Source organism: Typopeltis vanoorti, chromosome 8 (genome assembly GCF_054136105.1).
Source record: "Typopeltis vanoorti isolate ZY-2024b chromosome 8, IOZ_Tvanoo_1.0, whole genome shotgun sequence".
Taxonomy (NCBI): Eukaryota; Metazoa; Arthropoda; class Arachnida; order Uropygi; family Thelyphonidae; genus Typopeltis; species Typopeltis vanoorti.
This window is the reverse complement of record NC_143556.1, coordinates 37,885,980-37,911,046: the sequence shown is the minus strand read 5'-3', so window position 1 is coordinate 37,911,046 and position 25,067 is coordinate 37,885,980. Positions and strand designations below refer to the sequence as shown.

At 36.4% G+C, this 25,067-nt stretch overlaps 1 protein-coding gene across 1 annotated transcript in view; it reads left to right on the top strand.

The window, feature by feature from the left end:
* LOC150103936 (E3 ubiquitin-protein ligase CCNB1IP1-like) overlaps window positions 1-25,067 on the top strand; it is a 164,115-nt gene that overhangs the window by 133,197 nt on the left and 5,851 nt on the right. The window contains exons 7-8 of the mRNA XM_090397101.1: window positions 4,112-4,318; window positions 21,124-21,192. Coding sequence (XP_090253227.1) covers window positions 4,112-4,318; window positions 21,124-21,192 — 276 coding nt within the window. The remainder of the gene's footprint in view (window positions 1-4,111; window positions 4,319-21,123; window positions 21,193-25,067) is intronic.

The following is a 25,067-nucleotide window of genomic DNA, read 5'->3' as shown; positions in this document are numbered from 1 at the left end:
TTCTGATGCTATGACCAGATCCAATACTCTCCACCCCCTCCCCTAGTCCCTTCCATCACATGCTGCCTTAATTCTTGCTGCCATATGATCATTTTTCCTTCCAATCTATATCTTCATAGTTGAAGGTATAGTGATTATGAAGATATAATCACTATACCTTCATAATCGAGTGATTATGAAGATATAGTGATTATATCTTCATAATCACTCGACCTGTACTCGTACTAATTTGGAAATGCATGTCTTCCAGATCATCTGTGGAACTCCCTGGCCTATAGCAACAACCAACTGTATATTTTGTCTTACTGGTCTTAATCTCACACCAGATTGCTTCAAATGAACAGTCACCCTCCTGCCTGTCTCCTATTCTTTTTGGTTGCAATTTATCTGCTATCAGCAGTACTCCTCTCCTCTCCCCATCCTATCTTCCCTGAAAAATCCTAAATCCTTCACATTCAATCCTGTAACTACATCATCTGCTATTAGCCAAGTCTCACTAAATGCCTATAACTTTTGGTGAGGTTGCACTAACCAATGCCAAAAAAACTCCTCCCTATACTTATTTAGTATAGGAGGGGTAATCGGATAGGAGTTAGATGGATAGGTGATATCATTAAGTAGTATGTAATTAAGTAGATAATGCCAGAAGTATCGTATCCTTCCTGATATTTCTGGTATTAGTATATAGAAACTGTAGCATCTCTTTAGTCCTTCACCACCTTTACTTTCTGAATTGATTACCCTTATTCAGTATTTTTGCTCGAGAGACTCGATTCCTCACTTGGTCATTCTCATATTTACTCACTTCGTGGGTGCCTTCAGACAAACTCACTTGCTTCCACCTTAATTGCTTAAGTTGACCTGAATTTGCACTTCAGCATGCTCAGTGAACAAAGCTCTCCCCAGACACCTAACACCAAAACCATTTAGATGCAGCCCATCAGCATTGAACAAATCCTTCTTTCCATCAAACAGAGACCACAGATCCACAAGTTCTACATCATTCCTTTTGCATAATCTACTATAGACTCATTGGCTTTCAATGCCCTCCTCCTCTGTTTGCCTCTATTGTAGCATGGTACGAGACTTATGATCTTCACCTTCTCGCTCCTCAGTTTTGCCTCTCCTAACAACTCCTTTACTCCTCATAGCATACTTCTCGCCTCTCAAATCATTGGTACCAACCAAGATAATAATTTCCTTCGACTTATCTTTTTGCATCCAGATGGTGTGACTAATATCGTGAATTTTTGCAACCAGGCAGATATGAAATATATAATACGAAATGAGTGAACTGATAACATTAATTGTATATCTAGTAAAGAAAGTGAAGGTTTGATCTTTTACTGGACTTAATACTATAGGTATTTCTCTCTCTCTCTCTTTCTATCTGTCTCTATCCTTGCATCTCATCTTGCCTGCGACCTAATTTTGACTGAAGTGAGTATTAGTCATATATTTCATTGTAGTTTCAATTGGTAATTTGACATCACTTTCAGGTGTTTATTTTTTAAATCTATATTTGATACTTTTTCTTTGCATATATGTTTCATAATGTACCAACTTCAAACAATTTTAATGTAGTTCTGCTGTTTAAATTATCCTAATGTAGATAATTGGTAGCATATAATTCCAAATAATTATATGCTACCAATACACACTCTTAAATATCACACAAATTATACAGATATTTTGTACAGTAGGTTTTGTTGTTTAACTTGTCCTAGGTTTACTAGTGCAAGAAAAAATCAGAAATTCCTGTGAAACAAAGGAAAAGAGAACGACTCTCACCACAAACTATGGAACTACTGAGAAAGAGAAAAGAGAAATCTGAAGAAAATTTTCTAGAATACAAAATTATTTGTAAGTTACTAAGGAAAAGAATTCCAGAAGACTACAAAGCTTTCAGGATACAAAAACTAAGAGAAGCAGTGCAGGCAAAAACCAACCTGAAAAAAATACAGAAAGACTTGGATTTTAAACAGTCAATTCCATCTGCTTTACAGGATCAAAATGGAGAAAAACATACTAATAGAAAAAGGATAGAAGAAATTGTGCAGAATTTTTATAATGATCTCTATGCAACTAAGTGCTAAGTTTCAGAACCTATCATTCCAAAACCAAGCAGTATACCAGATGTACTTCCAGAAGAAATAGAACATGCCCTTAAAAAAATGAGTAAAGGTAAAGCCTCAGGACTTGATCATGTTAAGGCTGAAGAAATCCAACAAGGTGGACCAATTATTTTCAAAGCGTTGGCTGCCAGATTCGCATGGTACTTCAAAGAAAGAAAGATTCCAGAGGAATGGAAGACCTCAAAAATTATACTTCTATTCAAAAAAGGGAACAAGGAAAACTATCGTCCAATTTGTCTACTCTCTCACATATATAAAATCATGAACAGAGTAATACTGAACAGAATCCAAAACACTCTCGAAGACAACTCCAGTAGAGAGCAGGCAGGATTCAGAAGTGGCTTTTCCACAATAGATCATATCCAGGTCATTTCACAACTAACAGAAAAATGCAGAGAATACCGAATCCCTCTATGTTTCCTCTTTATTGATTTTAAAAATGCATTTGACACCATAGAACACAATGCAATCATCAGTGCCTTACTAGAAATAAATGTGGATCCTACTTACATCCACATGATAAAAGAAATTAACAAAAATCAGACCACACAAATAACCCTATTTAATCAACCTATAAATATAGATATAAAGAGAGGGGTCAAAAGACCTAGAAAAAATGGGTGAAAAAATATACACAAACATCAGTAAGATAGGTTTAGAAATGAATCTAGAAAAAAAACAAAATGGATCAAAAAACATCTACACAAATGACAGTCATCTATGTATTGATGGCACCTCTATAGAACAGGTTGACTCCTACAATTACTTAGGACAAACAATAAAAATGAATAATGATTTATCTGAAGAACTAGAAAAAAGAAAGAAAACTGCATGGCTATCATTCAACAGACTAAAAGAAACACTTACTGATCCAAATCTTGACATCTCTGCAAAGGCAAAACTATTTAATAGTGATATTCTTCCATCACTCACATATGGATCAGAAACATGACAAGAAAAGAAGAAGAAACTCTCAGAATAACTCAGCATGCAATAGAACACAGGATTTGTAACATCAGCAAAATGGAACATGTTAGAAACATGGAACTAAGAAAGAGATCACACATAAAAGATGTGGTAACTGCAGTATATGAATGCAAGATGAGATGGGCAAGTCACATAGCCAGACTCAGGGATAACAGATGGACATATAAAATACTCAACTGGCAACCAAGAATAAACAGAAAAGCAGGAAGACCACCTACAAGATGGGAAGATCCACTAATGAAATCTATGGGTGTAACATGGAAGAGAGAGGCTCAAGATCGAGATCATTGGAGGCATCTTTGTGACCTGCACTCATGGAGAAATCCTGAGTGAAACACAGGTCCATCAAGGTAATCTAAACCAGACTTCCCATGTACAGTCATGTGATTCCATAGAAGTCCTGAGATAAGAATAATAATATTTACTTAACACTTGCGGTGTTATATATATATATATATTTCTTCTTATCCATATATATGTATATATATATATATTATATATATATGAATGAATGATCATTAACTCGGTTAACATACATATTTTTTAAAAGAATTGAATGAATAGAACCGAGATTTAAGTAAAAAGGTTTTAATATTAAAACACTACTAGTTTCGGCTTGTAACAGCCTTCATCGCGTGACATTATAAAAGAAAGAAAAAAAGAAAAAACGCTAAAACACTGAAGCTTAAATAAACTAAGAACATCATAGAGAGTCTCTATACATAATTAACATTAAAACGTTGTGGTTGTATTTAAAGCTGTTCTTTCGTTTGTGGTATTGTCAGGAAAGTACGTGCTAGTAGCATCTCGTGAATGCCAGTACATGATTACAGCTGAATGACTATCTCGGAGGTTGTAGCTCAAGTTTGAGCTACAACCTCCAAGTTCTAGTCATTCAGTTCTTTTTAAAAACAATATTATATATATATATATATATAATTTTTTTTAAAAAATCATATTAATATAAAATAATCCAAATTGTCTTTTAGCAACCAAAAAAGAATTGGAAACTTTAAAAAAAAGAGTGAGTGAGTTATCAGAGAAACTTGTAGAACGTGTTAGACAAAACCAAAGACTGCAGTCTCTTTATGAATCATTAAGAAGAAAGTTTATATCTCCATCTTTCTTTGAGAAGATGACTAATGATAAGCATGCTCAGAGATTTGATGCACCATGTGGAATATCACTAGCAAATGGTATTCATAATCTATTTTATCTACAATTCTTTCTCTCTCTCTCATTTTATCGCATGAATTAAGGTTGAAATGTAGTCTAAACTTTAAATTAAATATTTTAAAAATTTAGTATATGTAAGTATAGGCTGACTTTAAAAGGTTACTTTTAAAGTCAGCCTATACTTACATTTACTTTTTATTCTCAATATGCATATTGAGAATAAAATGCTATTTTCATTTTAACCAAAATATACATTAAACTTATATAAATCAAGTGGATATTAAATCCAGCATTATTTCAAAGCCAAATGTAGAAAACTAAAAGTTTCATAAAAAAATGTTGACCAGAGAGCTTATGGGAATACACCTGCCGGCATTCACGAGTTGCTCTCATGTCTTCTATGTGTTCTGCACTAGGGCAACTCGTGAATGCCGGGCGGGTGTATTCCCATAAGCTCTCTGGTCAACATTTTTTATGAAACTTTTTTCATAAAAAGTTTCATAAAATAAATTAATCAGAAACTTAATCAGAGATATCCACATTGGAAGCAGTCACAATGAAAACTTATGCCAAACGCTTTTGAGAGAGTGGAGCATGAATACATTTTTGAAGTTATGAGATCCTTAATATCCACTCGATTTACATAATTTTGCATCACCAAACTGAAGCCTTTTGGCTCTTTATTTTTGTAAACATACATTAAACTTTTTTCTTAGCTTACAAGGTTATATGATAATAATGTATTTTTATCCTATGTTTTTGCTAAAATGGGAATACTAGAGAGATTGGTCACAGTTATAATATAACTGGTTTGATGGACATATGGATTTTTATATATGGCATGGCAGTATGGGCTTGTTAAAGAATGTTCTTGTTTTATTACTCTGGTTACATTTTATAATGGGATGACAGCAGTAGTGGACATTTCTATTCAACAGGAACTACACACTGCTTCGGAGGCACTTCTCAAAAGGTTATCCAAGAAATACTAAAAGAAACAAAATTTCTACAACAGATCAGAAAAAACAGTTGTCTGGAAGAAATGAAAACTGCATGTAGATCTTTGCAGAACAGATTCCCTGGGACTAGATGAACTCATAAGTTTTTCCAGTTCTTTTGGGATCAACTTGGAACACTTTTCCCTAAAATGCTACAAGAAGTTATCTCAACAGGCTTCCACAATCATTGTGACTTAAGTAGCGCACCTGATACCAAAGGAGGGAGGCCACATAGACCTTCAAAACTGGCATCCAATTAACAGACTGCAAAATTATCTCTAAAGTAATTGCAAACAGACTGAAGTTCACACTGCCTCAGCTAATTGGTCACTACTAAACATTCTCTTCCAGGAAAATCAATAAATGATAATCTATATCTAATCAGAGACATTTCCAAGCAGTTACAATGAAAACTTATGACAAACGCTTTTGAGAGAGTGGAGCATGAATACATTTTTGAAGTTATGAGATCATTTGGATATTAATACCGAACCTTCATGGAGTCTTTTGAAGACCTTTGAGTCTTTGAAGTTTGTTATTGTTGACAGTGATATTTGTACAATGGTACAGGACACAAGAGCATACAGAAGATTTGAAATCAGAAGTAATCATCATTTATTTTTGACAATAGAAGGAAAAATTGAATATCATATTTAAAAGAAATATGATAAGAAAGTTTTAAAACCAATCAAAGTTAAGCAACTTTCAGAGATGAACGGTAGACTCAAATACATAAATACTGTTCAAGAAAAAATGAAAGAGAAAACAAGAACTAAATCTTGGAGATTCAGTGGCAGGATCTGAAGAAAACATTGACTGATTAAAATAACGAGGCAGTCAAGGAAAAGAAGACAGTTTATCAAAATTCCTGGCGAGTAAGTCATGCTCTGGGTTCATACATAGAAAAATATAAGAAAGCAAAGCATTGAGTAAAACCAGCTAAACAGAAGTCATGAGAATCCTTTGATAAGAACATAGAAAATAAATATCAAGAAGGGTGGCAAAATATTCTGGAGGCTATTGAAAGAGCATAGAAATGGAGGAAAGATTACTGTAAAAGGAATGAGAGATGATAAAGGTGACATGAAATCTGAAGATATTCTATATGTCTGGAGTGATTACTTTGAAAAGTTGCTCAATGAAACAAGCAGTAGTATCACATTGTAGAAAACACTCAACAGGATTGTAATCAGGGATACTTATCTATGCCTTGAAGTAGGAAAAAAAAAGCCATTAAAAACCTGAAATATGGAAAGGCAGCTGGAGTAGATGATATCTGATCCAAAAATGTTCGAATGTGAAGGTATTTACAGTGACTGCACTGTATTCAGAAGGTCCTGGTCACAGAGTCATATTCCAGGTGATTTCTCATAGTATATGTCTATAAAAAGGGAAATAAAACTCAATATGAGAATTATAGAGAAGTTTCCTTATTGAGTGTTCATGGTAAGATTTAAGCAAGTGCACTTGAGAAAAAAATAAGAAAAATTGTGGAAGGGTAAGCTTGGAGAAGAAGAAGCAGGGTTCAAACTAAATACATGTCATCAGGATCAGATTTTCACTTTAAGACAAATGGTTGAGAAATCTTGGAAATATAGCAAGGATTTATAATTAAGTTTTGTGGATCTATCAATAGTATATGATAAGGCGCCAAGCTGTTCAAAATATTAGTTATATGGTGTAAATCAGACATTAGATTCAGCGATACACTGTCTGTATTTGACTTGTAAGTCAGCAGTTAGAATTGAAGGCAGTATATGAAAATGGTTTGATGTTCGGGGTAAGACAAAGATGCACATTATTGCAACTGTTATTCATCGTATATATGGATCACATTATGAAGGCACGTGGCATTCAACTTAATATCAAAATTGGAGAAATAAATCCAGTACATGTCTGCTGGATTGCATAAGTAAACTGAATAACTGCTTTAATAAATTTAGTATGAAAATCAGCAATAAAAAATGCTGAAAACATCAATTGCTTGAATAGAGAACCTACAGAAAGAAAACATTTCAGCTATTTAGTCACAATTTTTAGTGAAGATGGCAAATAGACAGCAAAATTAGTAAAGCAGATATATTATTATGATTCAGGCCTCCTCTATCTTACCACTCCTTGAACCCACTGACCATTTGTGCTCTCACCACTATCAGACAATGCATCCCATGGTTCAACCACCCTCCATGCAAAGAAACTCCTTACCCTCTTTCTCACAATTTCCTTTCATAACTAATAGGGATGGTCCCTTGTCCTCGCTTCTTCCCCCCTGATTCACCAAATGAAAGAACTCCCCAGTGTCAACCCTGAAACCACTTCTTAACAGTTTAGAAGTCTCAATCATATCACCTTTTCTTCTTCTGTCCACCAAACTCTGCAGTCCACATTCCCTCAACCTGTCTTCATAACTGACATTATACAGTCCTGATATCATCTTTGTTATCTGCCTCTGCACTCTTTCCATGGTTAATTTATCCCATTCAAAACTTGGGGACCAAATTTGAGCACAATGGTCCAGGTGTGGTCTGATTAGAGCCTATCTCTGCCTGTTGAACACAACACACATTCTGAAAGCATCCATCTACCAGAGGATGGATGATATCCACAATCCTCCAAGTGGTCAGCACAACATCACCTCTAAAACTACTTTCATTCTGCTGAGATTCTCTACAATGCTTGAAAAATACAAAACCTCATAACACATTGATAGGATCAACAGTCAGCGAGCATAGAGAGAGTGACTGTTCTTAAACAGAAACACAAGTCCACTGCTTTCTTCTCACTACATGGAACTGGACAAGAATAAGAATCATAGAAGACTTCCTAAATTGAGATTCCTTCAAATGACTACTGCTTAACACCCCAAAAGCAAAAAAGGAATATCAACAGGATTGAACAGCCATTCTAGATATCACTGCACTTTACGGGAATTAGATTTACTTTGGAAAATACCCACAAATGTATTTATCTTGTATCATCTGAAGCCCCCACCACTTCTTCTTGCCATCTTCAAGAAAATATACCACTTCATTGCATTTGTGCATCCAATGTCATTTGTTGCACGTGCATCATTAAACACATTCAAATTCTCTGCAGACACCACACTTTCATGCAATGCATTCCAATCATTCACAACTTGCCATGAAAAAAATCTGCTTTTTACTCCCTTGTACAGCTTCAGAAATGACCTCTTGTTCTTCTCTGATCTCCCACAATTTTATGAAAAACTTCTTCACCGTTAATTTTATAGCAATCCGTTACCAACTTGTTTGTCGCTATCATATCACCCCTTTTCCTCCTATCCACTAGACTATAAATTGCACCTTCTCAACCTTTCTTCATATTCAATATTCCAGAAATCAGAAACTACCTTAAACAGTTGCCTCTGGACCTTTCCAACATCTCTTCCTCCTTTTGAAAACCAGTGACCAAATCTGTGTACAGTAGTCCATATGTGGCCCAATCAGAGCATTATACAATGGAACCAGAATCTGCTTACTTCTACAAGAGTGTCCTCCATATCATTCCCAGAATTCATTGTGTTGTCCTCAATTTTGGCAATGTATCCTCTAAATTTTAGATACTTATCCACCAACACCCCAAGATCTCTTATTTCCTCTGCCTACAACAATATATCCCCACCAAGTGTAAATTGTACTTCTCATCTTTGTTTTCCAAATTTTAAACCTTACATTTTGTAACATTGCACTGACATCCCCACTCCATGCCCATTTGCTCAATCTGTTCAAGTCTTCTTGTAAGGCCAGAACATCTGCTGTACTCTTCATAGTTCATCCCAACTATGCTTTATCTGCAAATCTGTTCAAGTCTTCTTGTAAGGCCAGAACATCTGCTGTACTCTTCATAGTTCATCCCAACTATGCTTTATCTGCAAATAACTGAATATCTCCATCCAAATCTTCCCCAATATCATAAACATAGAGGTTAAACAGCAATGCCGCTAAAACAGACTCCAGAGGCACACCATTAGTGACTTTCCTCTTATGGGATATTGCTCCCTCCATACACAACTTGCCAATACTTATCAGTAGCCAATCCCCAATCCAATGCACTAGTCTAATATCCACTCCCATCCACTCTAGTTTGACTATCAACTTATCATGCGGTAATCTATTAAAAGTTTTGCAAAATCTATGTATACTACTGTGTATCCATCTCTTTTGTCCAATGAAGCTGTCACCTTATTGTAATAAGTAAGTAGATTAACACATGACCTTCCTTTAGCAAATCCGTGCTCCATCAAAGATAATACCACTGTTGTCAACCCAATTCTGGATCCTGGCTCTCACCTGTCTTATTGTAATAAGTAAGTAGATTAACACATGACCTTCCTTTAGCAAATCCATGCTCCATCAAAGATAATACCACTGTTGTCAACCCAATTCTGGATCCTGGCTCTCACCTGTCTATCCAACACTTTAACCACAACTGACACACAGATAGGCCTGTAATTTTGTACTTGAGTTCTGTCAACACAATTATGAAGCAGCACAGTCTTGTCTTCCTTCCACTCCTTTGGAACTTGACCCAATGTGAGACTTGTATTAAACAAATATGTAAGGTGCATGTCAACTCCCTGGCATATTCCTTCAAAATATGTCATGATATATCATCAAGTCCCAGAACCTTACTGACATCAAGTTAGCCCAATTCCCCATATACCTGTTGCTCACTCACAGTTAGTCTCTTCTCATCATCATCCACTGCTCTCTCAAACTCTGCATGATGTCACAAGGATGAAAGAGCTTTATGAATATGAGCTGCTCACTAAATATCTCAACTATATCCTCTGTAGCAGTTGTTCTTATACCATTTTCTTCAATCATTGTCATCTTTCCATAATTATTATTTTTTTTTTTTGCTGGCTATCATATAAAAAAAAACTGCCTAGGATTTTTTTGGCTTCATTAGCTAACTGCTGCTCATTCTTCACTTTTGCTACCCTTAACAACTGAGTCACCTTCCTTGCCTGTTCTTTGTACTCCTCAGAGAATTGTTACCTCCAAGATGCCTTCTTTCTTTGTATTGCATTCTCAATCTCTTCATCCATCCATTTCACACCTACCTTATTTAACCTTCTGATCTTTGGAATACATTTAGACTCCTACTAGATAGTTTCAGATAGAACTTACAACTGTAAGCTCTCTTCTGAGTTCTTGTAATCACCAGCCTTGTAGTTCCACACAGAAGTCCTCATGTTGTTGGCCTTATTACCCATTATATTGACCATGAAATGATTACCTGGGTAATCATTTCATGGTCACTTTCACAATCTGTAGTGAGATTTGTCACCTGATTTATAACAACATTCCATGATGAGGTGAGATGATCAAATCCAAGATCCTCAATCTTTATGTGCCGTCTGTTACACACTTCCTGAGGTAGCTGTCCCTCAAAAACTCAAGAAATTTAGTTTCTTTACTTCCAGTTACTATTCATCATGCAGTCTATATTGCCATAATAAAAATCACCCATAATGACCACCCTTTTATCTGTCTGGCTAATTTGATTATACATTTCATGGTCACTACCATCTGCATTGCCAGGTCTATAACAACATCCAACTAAATATTTCATTCTATTCACCTCTATCTCACACCACACTGTCTCTAAGCCACTACCACTATTTCCCTTTTGCACCGATTCTGTACCTTGTATGGACATAGCTGTTCCTCTATCATCAATAGAACTCTCCCCCCACCATTTTTACCCTTTCTATCTTCACGAAACAAATCATACCCTTCATAGTGAAGAATTTATGAAGACACAACATGTTAGAATAATTACTTTACTTAACATGAAGCAAGTAACAATCAATGTTTTGACATCTGTATTGAGATAATCTGTAATTTACTTAGCTCCTCCAAAGATCCTCTTCCATACCCTGCCCACCCAGGGTTTTATAAAATTCAGTGTAGCTGTAACCTACTTTACATAGGAGAGAACAGGACACACCATCCCAGAAAATTCAATGAAAGAAAATTCAAAGAAGCTTGTGAAATGCTGAAACATCATCCAAATATGAACAAAAATGATGGATAAATTATTCCAAGAATGTGGAGGACCTATCTTCAACCCATATAGCAACCAGAATAATACTAGACAGAAGAAAATCTCAATATGGAAGGATTTTAGAAATTTTTAATGTAGTTCTGTTTTTTTTTTTTTCTCTCACCAGAGATCAAATTAGGATAAATGATTAACAAACATTTAGATTCATTTTACTTTTGTATAATGCAGCATCATGTAGCTTGTACATAAGTATGTTTCCCTGATGATGACCTCAAAACAGAGGTCAAAACATCGATTGTTACTTGCTTCTTGTTAAGTAAAGTAATTATTCTAACACATAAATTCTTGGAATTTGTTTCCATAAATTCTTCACTATGAATGCCGACCACCTTGTAACCTTAAACAAAAGAAAAATCATACTTCCATCTATATTCCTGTCAGGATGTCATCCTCATCCAACCACCTCAGTTATTCCAACAATTTTTGGGTGAATGAACTCAATGTAACCGTCATATCCCTTGTTTCTGATACTTCTAGCATTTGTATATGAACATAACTCATTCCTGGATCTATAACACGTTTCACTAATACCACTTATTAGATGTGATTTCTCCATACTTTCCTCAAGCTATTTCTCTTTCTCCTTATTCATCCCAGAACCTTCTTCAAATCCAACTGTTTTCTCTAAATCACAGGTCATCCCCTTCCCTTTTTGTCTACACATGCATTCACATTCTCTTGGAGCATCAGCCTTTCTCATGCTGGGTTCCCCCTGAATCTCCCACACTTGTTCTCTCCTTCTCTACACTCATGCTACTCACTTCATTCATATGCACCACTTCAATCTCTTCTTCCTTACCCCTCCTGCTTTTTTTACATTGCTTCTTACTTGATCAAATTCATTCTCTGCACTCATTTCTCTCCCTTTCAGCAGAAGTCTGTCCAAATGACACACATCACAACCATTGAAATGGTCCATCACACTTATACAGTTCAATTCATCCTTCAAACTCCTTCCACACATTAACAGACTACACTCCTTTGTCCTCACACATGTCGGCTAACATATCGTTCACAATTTTTGCTCTTCACCTCATCTCATCACTTCCCTTCCGATATTCAGTCTCATGATTTCCTTGTACCCAGTCAAGTCATTTGTCCCTATTACCACTACCAACTCTTTTGCTTGCTTACTCCTCATTGCAATGCCTCAATCACTGTGTTCCTTTTACCTTCAGGAAAACAAACCTTGTGCATCTTCTTGTTTACCACATCTCTAATAATTGAATTCGCATACAATGCTGCTCGTAGGGCTATTGTCACCTCTTTCATACCACATCATTCATTTTCATCTTCTTCACTCTTCTATACATATCTACAATTCTCCTCATTTCACTCCACATCCATTTCATCTCTTGCCCACTAGGAGGCTGAATTTTCCACCAGCAGATCCATCACCAACTAAGCTTTGAAATCGTGCCATTTTTTTGCTACCATTCACTTTCTCTATTTTATCACAAATAATACACTCTTCGCTGTCAATGCCGCTCACCATCTTACTGTTAATTGCACTATGTTTTTCAACTTCCACTACATTTGTATCACTCATCATTCTTACTACCATCCATTGTTATGTTCAGCACATCACTCGTTTGCTTGTTCAAACTTGTTTACCAGTATTTTTCTGTTCTTTTACAGTGTCTGTCTGTCTTTCACTTTGCTATCAGACAAGCATTCTCCCTACTAATACCTTGCTTCTACCTTAAACACACAAGAGATAATCAACACCCATCAATCACTAAGACAGGTTATGCAGAAAACTACAACTAGGGCTTTCCCTTGAATAGCACTATTACAAGAAAAGAGGAACTCAAGCCAAATTTAACAAAGAGTGGAATCCATACTGGTAGTATCCCTGTCTAAATTAGAGAAAAAAATGTACTTGACGCAATCTATCCATGATGAGAAGGAATATTGGATAGCACCTCCACTCTTCAACTAATAAGCTTGGGGTTCCAATATCACTGTTCAGATGTTTTGCTACCTTTAAGTCATAGTTGAATTTTGTTGCCTCATCCACCATTACTGATGGAGAATGAACTGACTGTTGCAGAATCAAATTCTGCAGTTTACTAAACGAATGACGTGTTGCTTTAAATAAGTTCATGATTCCATGATGAAACACAGTACAGGAGATGGCAATTATTTTATAATTGCCATCTCCTGTACTGCTTCTCAGAGATTTAAATAGTCATAACCTTTGGAAGAATTGTCAAGCAGATATTCAGCATTCTGCTCCCAGATGTTAGGACTGTTTAAATCTCCCTTTAGAAATGTTGGAACTAGGTGGTAAATGGATATATGATTTCCTATTAAGAAACAGATAATGTCCTGTTAAGAGGGATTTAGTAGAATAGAACTGATATGGTTGCCCACTAGGAAGTTGAATCCTCCAACAGCAGCAGCAGGTCTCTTACAGATAGTGATGAAATGCTGCATATAGTAAGGTCCATCTCTACAGGCAAAAAGCACACTGGAATTCATGGTATTTCTATTGCTCTTTTTTTGGTGGATCACTCTGGCTTTTGACTATGTAAGAATTTTATCAGTCTTGGATTTTTGGTTGGGAACATTAAATCCAGTTATCCAGAATGATGAGTATACTGAATTTTCTCAGAATGTCTTGAGATCTATCTTCATTATAAGAATTTTATCAGTCTTGGATTTTTGGTTGGGAACATTAAATCCAGTTATCCAGAATGATGAGTATACTGAATTTTCTCAGAATGTCTTGAGATCTATCTTCATTATATGCTCTTACTGGTATTTTTTTTTAATTAATGAGGATTTTTTTTTAATATCATTCTGAGATGTAGACTATAGTTGTTTGCTTTAAGATATTCCATGAAAAAACTGCTAAGATTATAACAGGCTGGTGGAATAAAAGAATTAGTGATACAGTCATGCATATTTTGCATGTCTTTTCTGCCATCGAGACTCAACAAAACATCTTCAAGGGGCAAGCAGCATTTATATATCTCTTGATAAAGATATGCTTTGTTTAGTTTTTATTTTTATTATGTTTCTCCCACCCATGATAAGCTATTTGCAGCAGACCTATAGTACAATTCGTACTCTGGGTGGACTAAGAATTTTTTTTTTTTTAATTCTGTTTTATCAGTTATATTTTGTATTTTAATTTATTTTTTAGATAGTCTGGAAACCCTGCTCTAGACACTAAACATGGAACTTTTTCAAGCTACTTCAGGCTTCCAATAAGCAGGGTCGTGGTCTCACACCGGGAAATAAAAGTCATTTTCCTCCTAAAGTTAATATAGAATTAAGTATTAAAAGTAACAATGGCAGTCTTGATTGCGCACAGACTAGCATTCTTTATATCAGGGTTTCTCTGTGTTCCGCGGAAGGTGAATAGGTGTTCCGCGAGAAGTTCTGGAATTTGTCGTTTTAGTAGTTTTCAAAGCATTTTTCGTGAATAAATATTTTATAATAGAAATATTCTGAGGAGAATAATATTCGTGAATATGCCGAAAAGCTCAAACCAGAATGCCTAATAACATCTGTGTATTGTTAATTTTCAAACATTTTCAACGTTTGGGAAAGGGAATACCGCTGTTTATGACCGGTCATAATAAATGCCTGCAAGCGGATTATAACAATGGCGGTATATCCTCTGTTCTCAAAACTGAACAAAATGACATCTGTGCAGCAAATGTCACTGACATTTGCTACACAGGTGTCATTTCAGCATATTTTTAAACATGGAAATATTCATGAATTATCGTTAATTTGCTACAAAGATGTCATTTCGGCATATTTTTAAACATGGAAATATTCATGAATTATCGTTAATTTTCACACATCGAAATGTTTCAACAATCAGGAAAGAGAGTACCGCCATTTATGACCAATCATAAAAATTGCCTGCAAGCCAATTACAATAATGGGTGGCATGTTCTCAAAACTGAACAAAATAACATCTGTGTTGCAAATGTCAGTGGCCAATCAGCAAGGAAGTATAAAGAAAATGTTTCTATTGAAATTGACGATCAAGGTAGTCTGTATCTGGTTCTCAGATCTAGTAATAATGAATACTTTCTTCGCAAGTTCGTATTGCAGTGTGTAAGTGATTGTTCTGAAACCGGAATGCCGTGATTTTTTTTTTAAAGTAATAGGAACAGATTTAAATTCTAATATGAATAAGAGACAAGGCACTTTGTTTAATTTTGGTATTAAGAAATTTCTTATTGAAGGTATTTGTGACAGAACAGATAGTGAGTCATCCACCTCAAGCCTACAAAGATCTCCAGGATGTACAAAAGGAGGGGAAAACTACCAGTACACAGGAGAAAAAGTCTGCATTCACTAGTAAGGACTTATATTATAAATATATTTGGTGATCAGAATAGGATATGTCAAAGAAAATCAGCACAAATTAATTTGATGGTTTATCGATGCTTTAATTAAATTAATTAAAACATCAATTAAATTAAACTTTAATTGATGTTTAATTAATTAGCGATTAATAATCAATTATCAATTAATTATAAAAATTATGTAAATTACCAATTATTAATTAATACATTACAAAATAACCAAGGTGTTCCGTGAAAATTTCATGATTTGTGAAGTGTTCCGTCGTAGAAAAAGTTTGAGAAACCCTGCCTTATATACAGCTGACTCTCATTACAGTGAACACCATTAAGAAGGAAGTTATTTTGCCTCTTTATAAGGCTTTGATAAGACCACATCTGGATTGTGTGCAGATTTGGTCTCCCAGGTTCCAAGGGGATAAAGAAGCTGTGGAAAGAAGGGTTACAAAGATTATATCCAGATTATGGGATTTATATTATGAGGACAAATTGCGAGTATGTGCATTACAGACGCTGGTCAACAGAAGAGAGAGAGAGAGGAGTGATATGATAGAGGTCTATAAACTTTTGAGTGGGTGTTATAGGATATCATCTGATAAATTTTTTCATTATATGGAAGGTGGGGAGAGAACATGGGGACATCCATGGAAATTAAATTTATTTGCAGTCAAGAAAGAGGTAAGAGCTAGGTTTTTCTCCCAGAGAGCAGTGAGTGAGTGGAATAGTTTGCCATTAGGGGTAGTGAGTGCATCTAGTGTGAATGAATTTAAGGGAAGGTATGACAGCTGGTTGGAGTGATTTATAGTCTCCCTCGATGAGTCCTTAACTCTCTGGAGGTCTCAAATAATAATTATAACAAAGTCACTGACTATAGAAAGGTTTCTTCCTTCCACCAAATAGGTTTTTCATCCCACATACAGATAAAACAGCTAGAGAATATATATGTGATAATCAGACAAAAAACACTTTCAAGCAGACAGTAGTGGTGTAGAGCATAAATGGAGAATTAAATGGTTTATCAAGTGGTGTAAGTGCCCTCCTGCAATGAGTACTTGGATGGGTCATGTAATAACAAGAAGGAAGAATTTTTGGCCTTGGTTGGCTCTTCCTGGCCACAGGTTATGGGCATTATTGAAACATGGCTGACGGAAGATGATATAGTTAGTGGGATAGAATGTGTAGGTTATAGTGTGTTTAGGAGGACAGAGAGAATAAAATGGGGGGGGGGGGTGTTATTGATGATAGCTGATGAACTGCAGCCAAGGAGAATAGAAGTGGTATTGCAGGATAGTGAAAAGAGCTCATTTGAGGCTATTTGGTGTGAAATTGAGACTAGCAGAACAAAACATACAGTTGGGTGTTGCAATAGACCAGGTGATGGAATAGATGGAGATAGTATGCATAAACAAATTGATGAAATGAGTGGAAGGAGGGTAATTATTATGGGGAATTTCAACTATGGTAACATTGACTGGACAGAGGAGAGGACACATGTGAGGAAGGATCTGGATTTTATTCAGTTACTAAAGGATAACTATCTGAGAGAGCATGTAATAGAAAATACTAGGAGTTTGAGAGTGCTTGACCTGGTAATAGCATCTGAGAATTTGACTGTAATGAATATGACCATGTTGCCATCTATTGGTGAGAGTGATCATAAGGTCTTGACCTGGTAGGTGGCTAAAGGCGTAGAATTTTCGATCAACACGTTCATTGCCAATCACGCGATATCGCGTGATGCGAGTTCTCACCGGTCGGCTGATCACCCGTTATCGCGTGGACATCGCTATCAAGTAAAAAAAATTTGCCCACCACATGCAATTCCAATTTTCAGCTTGGCAACAAACGTTATGTGGAATTACTGTGCTGGCAAGTATGACAAGCTTAGGAGATTGCTTGGTTCAATGCCATGGCATGTAAAATTGCAAGGGCTGGATGTCGATAGAGCTTGGGAAGTGATCAAGGAGCATTTGCAGGAGGTTATGGCTGATTGTATACCTAGAGTCCGAATAGTAAAACAAGTAGGAGTTAAATGGATGAATAACACCATTAAGCTTGAGCTGCAAAAAAAAAAAAACAACTGTGGAGGGAATTTAAGGAGAAAGGTGACCGGCAGGCACATGAACGGTATAAAGCGCAGGCCAGAAGGGTGACGAGTGTGGTAAGAAAAGCAAAAAAGGATTACGAAAGAACATTGGCCATGCAGGCTAAAGAGAATCCTAAACAGTTCTTTCAATATGCTGCAAGTAAAAGAAAAACTGTACACGGCAGAATGATTTTAAGGAATGCCGATGGCAAGGAGGTCACTGAATCAGTCGATATAGTGGAATTACTGAGTGAGCACTGTGCAGAAGTATATCATCCAGGTGGTGACATTGAAAGAATGAAGGAACCATTAGTTTATATGGGAATTGTGGTGAATGAAGTGGAGGTGAATAATCTGTTACAGAACCTTAATGTGAATACATCTGTGGGATTGGATGGTATACCGGCTCAGGTCTCACGTGAAATGGCTAAAGAATTATCAGCGTCCTTAACCGTGTTGTTTAATCTGAGTGTCGGGTCTGGTTTAGTCCCAAAGGTGTGGAAAGAGGGGAAAATAGTTCCACTGCATAAAGGAGGATCCAAGCTACTATTGAAAATTACTGACTGATCAGCATATCAGGAGTAGCTGTCAAGGTCTTGGAGAAAGTAGTCAAGGGAAAAATACAGGAATGGATTGGTGAAAATGAGATACTGTACAAGGGACAGCATGACTTTGTGAAGGGTAGATCATGCCTCAGTAACTTGCTTAAGTTTTATAACAGTGATGGGTGAACTGAATAAGGGTAATGGGTTTACAGTGATACTGCTGGACCTGGCTAAGGCCTCTGACAGGATACCACATGGAATTCTAATCTGTAAACTGCAACATATGGGAATGGATAAAGGGTTGGTAAGATGGATAGGAGGGTGGTTGATGGAGAGATATCAGAGAGTAGTTTATTCAGGAGTAGAGTCCAAAAGATGGCCTGTGACTAGTGGTGTGGTGTAGAGTTCTGTTCTTGGACCACTGCTGTTTAATTTGTTCATTAACGATATAGGGAAGGATCTAAGAGGAATGGTTCATTTGTTTGCTGATGATGCAAGTTGGGTAGAGCAATAGTGAATGCAGAAGATGTCAAAGTCTTGCAGGATGACTTAGATAGATTGAAGTTCTGGGCTAAGGAGAATGGATGTCAATTTAATGTGACAAAATGTAAGGTTATGCATTTTGGGGTGAAAAGATTAGCAGCAGTATACCACATTGGTGGAACTGTACAGTTCCACCTGTAGTACAACCAGTTCCTGAAGTACAGTTGCACATTGGTGGAACTGTACTCCAGGAGATTGATGAGGCCAGGGACTTGGGAGTGTTGGTGGATAGGGAGATGAAGTTTAGGGGGCGCATTGCAAAAGTGACTAAATCAGCTCATCAAATCACTTGGTTGCTGAAGAATATTTTGATGAGCAGAGATAAGGAAGTTATTGTTCCTCTGTACCGAGCCTTGATAAGACCTCATCTCAACTACTGTGCCCAGATTTGGTCACCTAGGTTTCTTCTTGATGGGGAGGAGGTTGAGAGGATCCAGAGCCGAGTGACCAAGATGATAGCAGGTCTATGGAATGAATCTTATGAGAACAGGTTGAAGATTTGTGGGTTACAGAAAAGAGGAGATATGATTGAGACATTCAAATTGCTGAAGGATTTCTATAGGATTAATTCAGAGGACATTTTTGAGATCAGGACTGGTGGTGGGAGGACTAGGGGACATCTATGGAAGCTGGGCAAGAGTGTGGTTAGTAAGGGTGTTAGAGCTGTGTTCTTTACTTTTAGAGTGGTAAATGATTGGAATAAACTGCCAAAGTCTGTTGTGGGTGCTACGATAGTGAATGAGTTCAAGGCAAAGTATGATAGACACTGTGAGAACGTCGAATAGTTGTGTGGACATGATGTTTAGGGTCTCCCTCGATGAGTCTAAGGACTCCTTGCAGTCGCACGTAGTAATAATAATATACTAACCAAAATTCTCAACCAAAGTGCCATAGAACACAGTGCTGTTCTAAAGAAAATTCACTGTAGCAAACTAGTTTTGTGAATAGTCTGGCGGTTTGCTATATTGAGAATTGGCAGCATAAGGATATGCTTACATCCTATTGTTTCATTGTCTTTCAACTCAATACATCTTCTCATCTGGAACATCAAAGAGTAACAATTCAGAAATTACTGAATGAAAGACCAAGAAGTAACAGGATGTAAATGTAACAGTGGTATCATTTTTTTTTCAATGATGTTTCTACTAGTATATGTCTTCTTATTAAATAATTTCTCAATGAAGAACCACACAAGGAATTGGCCTTCCTAGAAAACTTAATCATTGTCATGAAATCCTCAACAAGTATAATTTCATACTTTAGGAAAAATCTTAAAATTTTGATTAAAAGATCATTACACTTGTGTAACATTTTCATGTTTACAGATTTTTGAGGTGCTGTATTTATATTAATATTTTGAAATGAGAGCCTCCTTAGCTCACTCTGTATAGACAAAGTCTTTTGGTCCAAAAGACTTGGGTTGTGTTCTCATCCATGACATGAGGAACCTTTATCTGGTCTCTTTCAACTAAAGATGAGTTAATTGGTCCCACATGGAGATAGAGGGTTTTTCACCCCTCAGAACAGGCAAACCGGCCCTGTGAACACACACACGGATTTATAGCCATGAATACTTACAACCCAGCCATAAGCCTGATTCATCAGCTATATGCCACTGATAATGCAAAGGCCTGATTCATCGGCTATAATGCCAAGCCCAGATAAAATGGAGGGGATTGGGGAAAGCAACAGTGAACTACCCTTTAAAAATCTCACCAGAAAAACTTTGTGGCAAGAACACTTGCCTACAACATTACCAAGAGTCAGACATGACTGAAGAGTTAAATCATCATTTTGAAATATATCACATTCCATATGAAAATGCATACATCCTTATAAAAGAAAAGAGTGTAAAATATTTATCAGCTTATCTAAGAAATGAGTAAACAAATCACCATAGCATTATCTCTCTTTCTCTGTCTAAAAGCAAATTTTTATTACCAGGGTTATGCTTATGAAACACATGAGATTTGTCCAACAGAACAATGCAGTCTTTGAAAATACATTTTTAAGAGTGGAAAAAAAATATATATACGTTTTATAATAGATGAGCCTGAATTTATGGTTTACTACTAATAAATTCACATGAAATTCTGAATAATGTCTTGGAATTACTATTTCTTTCCTAAAATATAAATATAAATAAAACAAGAAGCTGAAATATGTCATAGTTGTTTTCTTTCTGAAGTGCATAAAAGAATTTTTAATGTACATTTTACTACTTTTCAGAAATTTTTCAGAAGCATTCTGATCTCTCAAAGGATAAAATCAGAGATGATATATTTAGAGAACCAGAGAGTAAGTCATACAAGTATTACTTTTCTTAATCCTTAGGGCCCATCTATATACCGGGTGATCCAAAAGTCACAGAAAAAGGAAAAATTCAATAATTCGAAAAGTATAGACAGTAGCACGATGTGGTTTTCACAGAAATGCACAGAAAGACATAGGATTTTTTTTAATAACTAAAATTTTTTTTGCCAGAATAGTTACATTTGTCACCTGTAGCGGTCCCAGAGCTGCTACCTGTCACTATTTAAACTGTGAGGTATGTAAATTTCAGATGTAGTGAATACTGAAGTAAAACTTTCAGCATTTAACGTTTATTTCTGAAGTTAAACGTTCTGCCAAGGTGAGGCATGTTATCGTTACGAGATAAAGCACTTTTAGTTAAGCTGTATTATCAGAACTCCAAATGTGCAAGTGTGGCTTTGCGCACCTATCGTTCGATGCAGGGTATTAGAAGTGGAAAGGGACCGATGTCTTGTTCCTCACTGATAGCTATGATGAAAAGGTTTGAGGACACCGGTGTGGAAGCTGCCGGTTTGTGTCCAAACCGGCAGCTTCCACACATGGGGAATGCAGTGTGCGTGAAATTTCAAGACGAACTGGCATTTCGTACGGGAATGGGTGGCAGTCACTCAGAATCATCCTCAAGAGGTATCCTTACAAAATCCAGCACGTACAGGAACTGAAACCAACCGATTTCGAGAGACATCATGAATTTGCAAATTGGGCTTTTCAACAGATGGAAAACAATGCGGACTGGTGAGGCGCACTTTTCGCTTAATGGAAGTGTAAATACGCACAACTGCCGCATCTGGGCGAGAGAGAGAACCCACACGCAATTGTAGAAATCCCTTTGCATTAGCCAAAGGTGACAGCATGGTGTGGGTTCACTGCATCATTAATTATAGGCCCCTTTTTCTTTGAGAAAGTCCACAGCGGTACATTTCGAACTGTTTCTGTCACAGGCGAGCGTTATGCAGCACTTTTAAGAGACAGCATCATTCCTTCCTTGCAAGAGAGGCAAGCGCTCCATAGTGTAATTCATGCAGGATGGAGCACCTCCGCACATCACAGGTCCTGTCCGGCACCTGCTGCGGTCAACATTTGGCAATGACCGTTTCCTCAGTTGCTCTTTCCTGCACGAATGGCCACCAAGATCTCCAGACCTTACATCTTATGACTTTTGGTTATGGGGCTACTTGAAGTAACAGGTGTACAGAGGTCAGCCGACGTCATTGGCCATGTTGAAAGAAGCTATTCGCCATCATGTGACAGGAATTACAGCTGAAACCCTCTTTGATGCTATGCAGGGTGTCGTGCCACGTCCGACGTCCATTCTCATGAATGACGGCCGTCACATTGAAAATTTGTAATCCTAGCTGCATTGCAAACTGTGCTGCACCACTGCACAAACTACTGACACAACTGAAGCACCACCTGTCGGTGGCAAATGTAACTATTCTGTTAATAAAATATTTCATTATTAAAAAAAATTCCCATGTCTTTCTGTGCATTTCTGTGAAAACCGTATCATTCTACTGTCTATACTTTTCGAATTATTGAATTTTTACTTTTTCTGTTACTTTTGGATCACCCAGTATATTATGTAATGCTGTTTTCCATATTTTTAAAAATTGCTCATCTCCATCATAAATAATCCTTACAGCAATAACAAAAATCAAATAATGCTATTATCTTGGTTCTATACAATTAAATTATTTTATTTAATAAAAACTATGAGGAATTAATAGTCTTCTTCCTTTCCAGGCTTTGGCCAAGTGGCCTGTTCCGGACTCTATTCCATCTTGTTAAGGGGCTTCCTCTGCATCAGGTACCTTTTGGGTGGTAATTTAGAATTTGTTTAGGTATTCTGCTTCTATTCATTCTCAGTACGTGTTCTTTCCATTTTTCTCTATAGCAAATAACTGTTTCATTTAGGGAGTTTGTAATTTCAAGTTTATTTCTGATTTTGCTGCTTTTCATTTTATCCATTATTGACTTAATTAAAAAGGAATTAATAGTAATTATTATTATTAAATAGTAATTTTCTAATATGGAGTTTAGGGACTCATCATGGGAGATCCACAAACACTGATGTCATTTGCGCAAATACCTGTCATACTTTGCTTTACACTTATTTACCACTCTCCAAGAAACTCTTATGCCCTTGCTAACTGCACTAATTTAATTTCCAGAAATATAATTAATGGTTAAATAATAAGTTTTTTTATAACTCTGGCATATAAGCAGTTCCATAATCAGTAACAAACTGATGTCACATGCAGGCATGGAATGTAGACAAATATTATTATTACACCCTCTACGGAGTCAGTACTCATTGTGGGAGGTTCATTCAAAATGACAACATATTTATCATACCTTGCATTAACAACACATTCTGATAATGAGTGATTGGAAGTAAATTGGTAAAACAAGATCTACCCTTTACAAATCCATTCTCACAATCAAAGAATGCTATATCCATCAACCCAATCTTGTATTCTGTTCCTAACCAATCTCTCCAACATCATGACTACAACTGCAGTTATACAGACTGGTCAATAATTGGAAACTGTCCTAGAACCATGCTTATGGGATGGTAATATTTTGCCTTTTTACCACTCCTTAGAAATAATATAATACTGGCTGCAAGACTTTCATTAAACAACCAGTTCAAGGGCAGAACTAACTGTTGTGCACATTCCTTAAGAATATGTCATATGTGATATGTCATCCATTCCCACAGCCTTATTAACATCTAACCCAATCCACACCTGATACACTTCTGATTCAAAGATACCAAAAAATTATATATCCTTTATCCAAGTGTAAGCAAACAAAGTTTGCACCTAAAGTATTTTCAGGACTCTGACAACTTGTATAAAGAAGCTAATGACTTCACATCACTTGCCTTAGTATCCTATAATGCAAAGCACATCTCCTTGCAGACATGCAATATACGAGTTGCCCCAGTCCTGAAAATACTTCAGGCACAAACTTTGTTTGCTTATACTTGGATAACGGATTAAACCAAGTATATAATTTCTGGTCTTTAATTTATAGTATAACCAAGTGGAAAAAACTTCAAATACACTTCTGATTCATTCACTTCTAACTCTCCTAATACTTGAATTTCTTCTATATATTGCACAGCTTCACTTACACCTGTATTATATACACTGATAAAGTGCTCATTCAATAATTCCACTATATCCTTTGCAACTTATTCTGCTGCCATGACTGTCAACCTACCATAATTATTCTTTCTCTTGATTGCCATACAGCAGAAAAATTCCCCTGAATTAACTCTGACCAGACCAGTCTACTCTCATACTGCATCTTTTCTTCTTTACTATGCTCGTCACCTTCCTAGCTTCTACATTTTACTCTTCATGGGTCCAATCACCACCACCTGTCTTGTACTGCTCCATCGCCTTTTCTTTTTCAAACACAGCTTGCTTGATTTCACTGTTCATCCATTTCACTCCTACTCTATTTACTTGCTTAACCCTTGGTATGTCATTATACACTGCATGTGTCTGATACTGCTTTATGAATTTCCATGCACTGTCAACATCTTATCTGCAGAGCCATCTACCCAATATATATTGATGCTAATTGACTACAGAGCTTCCCATAATCACATGCCTTATACTTTGACATGTATCCATTTTCAGCAATAATCTTTTTTTGTTTCACCACTTCCTAAACAAGTAATCTCATGATCACTTACCAACCGGTGGTTGGGAGTATCAACACCATCTTGCGAAATTATCACCAAATCCAAAACATTGAAGCCTCTAGTTGCTTCAGTCACATGCTGCTTAAGATATTTCTCAGAAATTCAACAAACTCACTCTCCTTGTTCCCATACACTATATCTG